We start from the raw sequence: 8,415 nt of genomic DNA, 5'->3' as shown, positions 1-8,415 counted from the left end.
GCCCAGCCCGCGCTCTTAAAGGGCCCGCGGGGACGATGCTGGCGGCGGCGCTCCCGCGGGCTCTGTGTTGGTGGTCTCGGTGCTCATGGGCCGCCCGGCGCTGCTCTGTGGCGCCCGCGGTGTCCCGGACTCTGTGCCCATGGGCTACGTGGAGCGGTAGGGCCCGCGGGGAGGAGCGCAGCGGCAGGACGGGGTTCGAAAGGCGGCGGTGGGCCCAGCCGGTCGGCGCTGCCCTGGGCTTCCTGGGAGGTGAGGCGAGGCGAGTGTCGGGCTGCGCGGCGGTGCGGGGCAGGACAGGGCGGTCACTCTCGTCCCGCAGCCTTCTCTCTGTTCCCTAGGGACGATGAGGAGAGTGACGAGGACGCCATTATCCTGCTGCTGAAGAAAGCCAAGGTGAGGCACTGGTCTCTGCGGGCTGCGGCCATGTCGGGGGCGGGGGGGAGTCTGCGGGGGGTTAGCTCGGTGCGGGCCCTGCCGGTGACCTGCTCCTCGGTGCTCCCCGTTCCCTCCGCAGCTCAGCGTCATGAAGGGCGAACTGGAAAAGGCTGATCACCTTCTGCATCAGGCCCTGCGGCTGTCGCACCAGTCGGAGAACACGAAAGCCATCATCTACACCTACAGCATGGTGAGCCTCTAGGGTGGGGGCTGCCAGGGACCGGCCGGGCCACCCTTATGCTCCAGCAGTCATGGAACACTATAGTGTGTCTAGTCGTCGTGGGGCTGCAGCTCCCTTGGGAGCGGTGTAGGGCCCAATGTTGTGGCAATGGTGGAGCTGTGGGTAGAAGCAGTTGTGTTGGGGTAGTCCTCAAGTCCTCACTTCAGCACTGTCTCTTCCAGATGGCAAATGTGGCCTTCATGCAGGGACAGCTAGAAAATGTGAGTAGCTGTTTCTTTCCTTCTAAACTTCAGGAGGCTGACACCTTGTGCAAGGTCTTGTGCAAGATCTTGAAGGCGTGGCATGCTGTGACAAGTTGCAAACTGAGAGTTATGAGGCAGAGATCTCCCAGTATAAAGCAGAAAAGTTTGCCTTGAGACTGCAGTCCTCTGGAGCATGGACTGCTTTCACAGCTGAACTGGGGGCTCCAGCGTGGTGTGTGCAAGGGTGGGAATTCTTCATACTGTCAAGCATTTAGATGGCTGTCTCATGGGAGAATCTGGGAGAGCCTTGAAGGCACTTAGATGTGGTAAACTTATGGCTGGTGTAGCAATCATAAAGCAGATGCTGAAGGGGACCCAGTAACTGGAAGTATCATTGGGCTATGCTAGCCTTTCACTTCATTTATGTACAATATAAATGACACCAGCTGTGAGACAGGCTTCTCCCAGTAGTCTGCCTCTGTGAAGGGTAGAGATCTTTATGTTGTGCCACCATTCCTCAGTGTTCTCTTCAAAATTCTCATTTCAGGCAGAAAAGCTCTACAAAGCAACTATGAGCTATTTGCTTGCAGGAGACACAAAGGAGGTATGTTCTTCTGACAAAGGCTTTCAGCTGGAAGTGGGAACAGTGTGGTGCAGAACTCTTTGGTCCGTTTCTCATGCTGCAGTACCTCCTACTGGAAATTGGCAATACTAGCTCTGAGCTTGCCAGCTTCTCAGGAATGTCCTTTAATGGAGGGCAGCTTTGGAGACAACAGGCTGGGGATTTTAAGGTCTAAATTTGTTCTCTGATAATGCTTCTGCTGGGGAGATGCAAGAAGAATAACTGCATTGTGTGTCCTCCTGGCAGGATGACAATGCGATCCTTGAGATGTCCCTCAAGCTGGCCAGTATCTATGCTGCTCAGAAACAGTGAGTTCTCTGCTAAAGGCATTTTCTGCTTTAATTTTGGCTTCACAGTGGCAGTGGTGGCCAAGCAGAGGCTCTTTAAGAACAGAGTGCCTGAGGGAGCTTTTATGTGACAAGGTACCATCAACATCAAGGTTCCCAGAGACATGATATTGGCTTACCCACTGTCACGCAGCATAGTGATTGCTGCTATCTACTTCTGCCCTAAGCTGGCCAGGTCCTGTAGAGGACATTGTTCTTTAATCTTAAACCCATACCACACAGGAGAAGACTTTGGAAGCAGCTGGTCGTTAGTAACTTGAAGCTTCATTTTCAGTGGAACATCAGCATGGGTTGCCTTAGCTGGTCTGGAGGGAGGGGGGCCTTCTCCACCTTTTGGATCCTGTTGCCGAAGGGGTCAAGAGAAGGGTCCAGGATCAAGAAGAAAGCACTGAGGGCAAGAATGGTATAATCAAGGGGAAAAAGCTGTCTTGCAGCCCTCTGGAGTGAGGGAGTGAAGGTGTTCACATCTGTGCCTTCAGGGGTGGAAGGAGCTTTGCTTTAAGCTGTTGTATTTTGCAGGGACAAACTAGCTGTGGCTGGCTACCAGTTCTGCATTCTGACCTTAGAGGAGAAGGTTGCCAAGCAAAAGGACTTGCCTGAGGATGTCTTACCAGGTGAGACTGCCTCATTTGCAAAAGGCTCTTCTCCTATTTTCTGTTTTTCCCTGTCCACGATGCTACCTAAGCACCATCTTCATCTCAGTCCATTGTCTCCATACTGCATAAATTTCCTACTCTTGTAGGATGGAGATTTATGCTGGATCTTGTAGAAGTGACCACTTCCACTCTTCTGTTTGCAGCTGAAGAAAAGGCCAACACCAAACTCTTGCTTGGGATGAGCCTAGACTCCTATGCTCGCTACCTGCAAAACATCAACCGGCTCCCTATGGCCCAAAAAATGTATGAGAAGGCTCTGCAGATATCAAATGATGTTCAGGGAGAGACTCATCCACAGGTGATGTGTAGAATGATGCTTGAACTACAAGGGAAAGAGGCAGCTTTGCTGGCACCAAACACACAGAGCACTAAGTTAGGTTCTGTTTTCCTGCCAGGAATAAGGAGCATGCAGCATGCTGATGTATAAATATGACACTGACAGCTTCTGTGGGAAACAGCCCTTTCATTAGTGTGACAGGGGTATCAGTGTGGTGCTCCTGCTGCTCCAGACTTCTACACAAGTCTTGCTCTGAGGCTTCCTTTTCCATCCTGGTGCAGACTGTGGTCCTGATGAGTGACTTGGCAACTGTGCTGGATGCTCAGGGGCACTATGACGAGGCTTACTCCTATGTGAAGAGAGCAGCTGAGCTGGCAAAGGAGACTCAGCACCCTGAGGAGCACATGGTGCTGAACAACCTGGCAGCAATTCTGATGCACAAAGGTAGATAAATGAGTTCCTAGGCTGTGTCACACTGCTTGTGCTGACTGTGGTTACCTCTATTACCTCATTTCTGTTACTATTTTTAGTTTAAGCAGTTCTGTTGACTTTGTGTAGGCAACTGTGTTGTGTTCAAGATAAAAGCAGTACTGGTGCACCTGACTCAAAAGCTTGCCAGGGGATCTTGTTTCTCTTGTCCTGTCTGTGCAGTAAAATTGGTTCCAAAAGAAAAGACAAGCTTGAGACTTATTTCCATAGGATTCTAAATGCTGAAGCACCACCTGGTTCCATAATCATAGCTGTTTTTTAGCTCTCTGCTGGCAGCCTGTGTTGAGCATTGTCTGAACCTTCCTTGTTCTTGATGTGATCCAAGCAGTCCTTGCTTGTCCTTTGCATGTGGTCAGTTTCAGGAGGGGACTCTGAAATTGGGTGATGTAATTGGCTAGCTGTGCCACTTTTTCCTCTTGCTACAGAAGACTTCCTACAAGCAAAACAAGTGTACAAAGAAGCTCTAAAGCAGGCACAACAGAAAGGAGATGATGCTTCTGTCCAGCATATCCAGCAAGAACTGGCTGAGCTGGCCAAGAGGAGAAAAGCCTCCAAGTAAGTCTGGGCAGAGTCTAGCCTTCAGGTGGCTGACAAGCACAGGCTGGTCATTGCTAGAGCCTGGGACCAGCAATGAGGATTTGAAGGACTGCTTAACAAGCAGGGCTGATATTGCCTAGCAATTTAGCCCAAAATAAAGAGGGAAATTTTAACTATGGAAATTGTGATGTAGTCTGTGGTTAGTGCCCCACTGTGCTTGTGGTGTGACTTTGTCTTGACTGCCAGCAAGGTGCAAGTCTGGCCTGGAGTGGTCATTTGTTCCTCCTGACTGTTTTCCAAGCATAGCTATACTGTGCTATGGCAATGCTAAAGCTAAATCATGGAAAAAGCCAGCAGGAGTTGTCTACCCTTCAGATGCTGGCTGGCTCAGGGGGTGTGCTGGCAGTGCTGCAGGTCAGTAGGTGTTCACTTCAGAGCACTTCCCAGACTATCCAGGTACTGTGACGAGCTGTAGCTCCATGTCCTTTTCAGATGGGTTGCCTGAAGATCAAATGTTTTACTTCAAAGCATTTAGCATCCAAAGATAGAAGATGCCCTCTCAGGAGGGGTGAGACTGTTACCAAACCAGAGTTGTTGTCAAAAATAAACCACTCAGCTACCTTACCCCAGCCAAGAGCACACAAAGTGCCAAAGCTGTCCTCCCTTCTTGGACAGGCGAGTACTAGAATGCTGAGGCTTCCTGTTGGACAAGACGGTATGTACAGACTCACAGGTTTGTAAGCTCCATGCCTTCATGTGGATCTCTTAAGAGCCTGCTTGTAAAACATTTTTCCATTTCTGCCCTGGAGGGAAGCCTAATGTTAAAGGAGAATTTAACCAGAAGTTATCAAGTCCCTGTTGAGCTAGGACAGTAAAACTAATTCTCTAACTAACCAGGCACTATTTTAACCTTTCTAAAAAAAAGTCCATCAGGTTGGTACAACTTTTAATATTAAGTGAATCATTATTAGTTTACTTACAGTAGTATTAGTGGCTTCAGCTCTGCTTATTTTGAGTTAAGAAGCACAGAGGTTTTCAAGAGCTGTTCACAGAAGCTGGAAAAACTTGTAAGTCCAATACACAGCTTTGTTCTCAGCAAACTAGGAAGTAAAAATATGGCTGTTACAGGCACCATCTATTAACAGAAAGGCTCTAATAGACTAAAGTTAATCTTACAAGTTCTGGTTTTTAAGTTGCAGACCTTGACACTCCATCAGTGTTAACTAGGAACCCTGCAGTACCCCCTCAGGGAAGTGTTTTGCCTGTTCTCATTGAACAGAGCTTGATGCTGCAAAACAAGAGGGAGACACAGGAAAAGCAAATGGAGAACTGATCCCCTTTATTGATTGGTCTGAATCCAGAAGTCACTGTCTACTGAAGACATTGTGTGGGAAAAGAAAAAAGAATTTTTTTATGATGCATGGGTTTTTCAAGTCTTAAATGTTATTTCATATCAGAATCACGAAACATATCAAGATGAAAGCATTGTGAAAGCGCTGATCAGAAATCAGTTAAAAATCTGTAGTAAACTATACTTTGTAAACATGATTTACAAACACCCTCCTGTTTGAAGCAGGTCAGATGTAATTCCATCCTTGAAGATTATTGGAATTGTGGTAAACCCTAACTTAGGCTCTGGAGAGGCTTTGTTTTTGTTTTTTACACTGGAGAAATTAGAAGTGGGGTAACAAACAAAAAAAAAAAAAAAGCAGCAACATTTTATGTGCAAATGCCACTCAAGCTGTATCTTAGGAGAAAGTGACTGTCCTGCCTTGGGTATCTTGCTGCTGCTGCAGCAGTGACATGAAGCTTTGCAATGAACATGCTCTACTTACTGTACAGTTAGCAAAGACAATCGTTTGTACATGCCTCTTTCACCTTGTATTTGTTACAATAAGAAAGTGAGACCAGGTGAGCTTTAGAATGGAACTTAACTCTCCACTCCAAACTGAAATCTACAAAAAGGGCAGAGCAACTTCTGTTTTCCAGTCTGTGTTGCTGTGGGAACAAGAGAGTTAAAATAAGAGCACAAGTCTACAAACAGGAGTTTTAAGCCTTAAGCCAGAAGGATAAAGGGTGAGGGGGGGGAAAAAGAATAAAATCTTTCTTACAGAAAGACTAGAAAGAGACTTAAGACTCTGCTCTGGTGCAGTGTTTTTAAAAAAGCAGCAAAACAACTCTGTATTTGCAACACTCTGTCAGGTTTCCAAAAGAGTTGCTTTGGATTTTTGTCTTTCTTTCCCACACTTGGTGGAGAAAGGCTTTCCTCTCAAGCTAAATAAATTTACTATTGGTACTTCTGTAGTTCCTGTTTGTTAACTGGACCGTTACAGTCCTTCCATCAGATGAAGAGCTTAAGGTTACGCAGCTGCATTCACACCTTCCATAGTGTGTTGTAAATACAGTGTTAAATTAAAAATATTTTGACTTGGAAAATAACTTCAAGGCAAAGGCTCTGCTCATCAATGAGATGCAAAAGCAGTTTGGAATCTGACAGACCACGCCACCCCCCTGCAACTCAGTGCTACCTGCAAATGAGTCCTTCTACCCCAGATTTAATTTCACTTCCTGAGGTCAGTGCAGCAAAACTATTAAATTGCTTCTGAAGATGGATGTCAGGACACCCTGTGGTATCACTAACCAGCTGTATGTATATGTGAGCTACAATAAGCAGGCATTGATAGCTGAATGATTAAGGAGACTCTCCTAGTACCATATACAATTAAAAAAAAAAAAATCAAAATCACCCTAACAAGTATTGCACACTTCAGGAGTTAAGCCAAGCAGTTGTAGGGACTTCCACCAAAAGCTTGCTTACATGGCTGGGGATTGGGATGGGGATGCAGACTTCAATTATTACATAAAGTTTTGAAGGTAAAAATCACAGTACCTGTTCCCAACTGCTAGTAACAGAAGCCAAGTAGGTGACTCATGTGTTACTCAATTACTCTAGAAAAGCTTTTAGTTTTATTTAAACTTGGGATGTAGAGCTTTTTCTTCTTGAAGGATTATCAACCCACCCAGAGCCTCTGTGCAGATAAGCCAGTAGCTGTGGTTAAATATGACAGGAAAGTTTAGTAGCCTGTTTTGACTGCATACAATGCAGAAACAGAAAACACTTAGGCTTTTGGGGCACAGTTAAAATTCCCAGTGTGCACAACAGTGAGGTATACCTCCAGAAGCTGTTTTCTTGTTTGTTTTTTCCTTTTTTCTTTTTTTTTTTAATCCTTTTAAAAATGAACCATAACATACCCATGCAATAATATTTCTGCAGTGTTGCTAAATAAAACCAACTGCACCAAAAATTTACAATGTGGCAGAATTTAAAATTCCAAAAAGAAATATATCATCTTATTCCAGCAAACTGGACTATGTTAATGTACAGAATTCATTAAGGGGTCAGTCTTAAAAAAAAAAAAAACCACAAAAAAACAAAAACCAAAACAAATTAACATTTTCACAAGAGCTTGGACACCACTGAGAAAGTGTGTCTGGGAGGGGGGAAATCTTGTAAGAGTACAATGCCTGCAAGAAGTGGCATGGCATTAAACGGGCAATGATGCTAGGCTGGTTGGGAGGCTGGGGTTCTGGTTAGGCTAGGCTGGTAGGGAGCTTAGGGTTAAGAAGAGAACTCTACACTGGAGAAAATGCTTTAAAAAAAACAAACCAAAACAAAATTACAAAATGACCCCCAAAGTTTAGGCAATGATTTGAACGTAAGTACACCAGATACTATAGCAAGGGAAAAAAACACTGCAAAAAGTACTCTCTATTTACAGAAGAATGATTTAAAGACATTATGGTTTTCTTTACAAATAGATGTAGAACAGGAATAAGTCCACATTTTTTAAAAACTCTTTACATATTTATCTTTAGTAAGTCAACCTTCTTGATCATGCTCCTCCAACACACAGGCCTGTGCAGAAGGCATTTAACGGACTCTCCATCAATTCTTCATTGTATGGCCCTTGCTCTCTTGGAAAGTCTCTCTGGGCACAAGTCAAAAATAGATTTTTTTTTTTTGTTTCTTTGTTTTTGACCCGCAAATTAAAAAAAAAAAAACCAACAACAAAAAACAAACCAACAACGAAACATAAATCTGCATAGTTCAGTCATCACTGTCAGACAAAGTCTCATATTGTGCTGAAAGCAGTGGTGCAGGCTCTCGCTCCCATATCCTGTTCTGTTGGTGAGTGGTTGCTTGGCTCATGGACGGTGGGGCACAGGCAATGGACGTTGGCGGCGTACTGCTGAGCATCCTCATCGTCAAGGGGTTGTAAGGAAACTGTGTTGAACCTGAATCAAAGACAGTTCATAGAATGGTTTGGGTTGCAAGGGTCCTTAAAGATTATCCAGTTCCAACTCCCCTACCATGACCACGGATACCTCCCACTAGCCCAGGGTACACAAGGCCCCATCCAACCTGGCCTTGAACAACTCCAGGGAGGGGGCATCCACAACCTCCCTGGGCAACCTGTTCCAGTGTCTCACCACCTTCACTGTAGAGAATTTCTTCCTATTCTCCAGTCCAAATCTCCCCTCCTCAAACTTCAATCCATTCCCTCTTGTCCTATCGCTACAAGCCCTTGTAAAAAGTCCCTTGTGGGCCCCCTTCAGGTACTGAAAAGC

General features: G+C 45.5%; 2 protein-coding genes across 5 annotated transcripts in view; one reads left to right on the top strand and one right to left on the bottom strand.

The window, feature by feature from the left end:
- Nucleotides 1-192: 192 nt before the first annotated feature.
- On the top strand, nt 193-3,946 carry TTC19 (tetratricopeptide repeat domain 19). Of its 2 annotated transcripts, XM_054394286.1 has the most exons (10): nt 193-249; nt 320-393; nt 515-625; nt 838-876; nt 1,406-1,462; nt 1,727-1,788; nt 2,347-2,441; nt 2,627-2,781; nt 3,042-3,204; nt 3,675-3,946. In XM_054394286.1, the coding sequence occupies exons 3-10, from the start codon at nt 524-526 to the stop codon at nt 3,806-3,808; spliced, it is 807 nt and encodes a 268-aa protein (XP_054250261.1). In that variant the 5' UTR covers nt 193-249; nt 320-393; nt 515-523; the 3' UTR covers nt 3,809-3,946. The 2 variants fall into 2 exon arrangements, with proteins under 2 accessions (XP_054250261.1, XP_054250260.1); XM_054394285.1 differs by lacking the exon at nt 193-249 and having other exon boundaries at nt 359-393; nt 3,678-3,946.
- Nucleotides 3,947-7,186: 3,240 nt separating this feature from the next.
- Nucleotides 7,187-8,415, bottom strand: part of NCOR1 (nuclear receptor corepressor 1) — a 49,483-nt gene continuing 48,254 nt past the window's right edge. For all 3 annotated transcript variants that reach the window (XM_054394371.1, XM_054394373.1, XM_054394372.1), the window contains exon 46: nt 7,187-8,082. In XM_054394371.1, coding sequence (XP_054250346.1) covers nt 7,895-8,082 — 188 coding nt within the window. In that variant the 3' untranslated portion in view covers nt 7,187-7,894. The remainder of the gene's footprint in view (nt 8,083-8,415) is intronic.

The sequence above is a fragment of the Indicator indicator genome, chromosome 30 (genome assembly GCF_027791375.1).
Source record: "Indicator indicator isolate 239-I01 chromosome 30, UM_Iind_1.1, whole genome shotgun sequence".
NCBI lineage: Eukaryota > Metazoa > Chordata > Aves > Piciformes > Indicatoridae > Indicator > Indicator indicator.
This window is presented reverse-complemented; position numbering and strand designations above follow the sequence as displayed.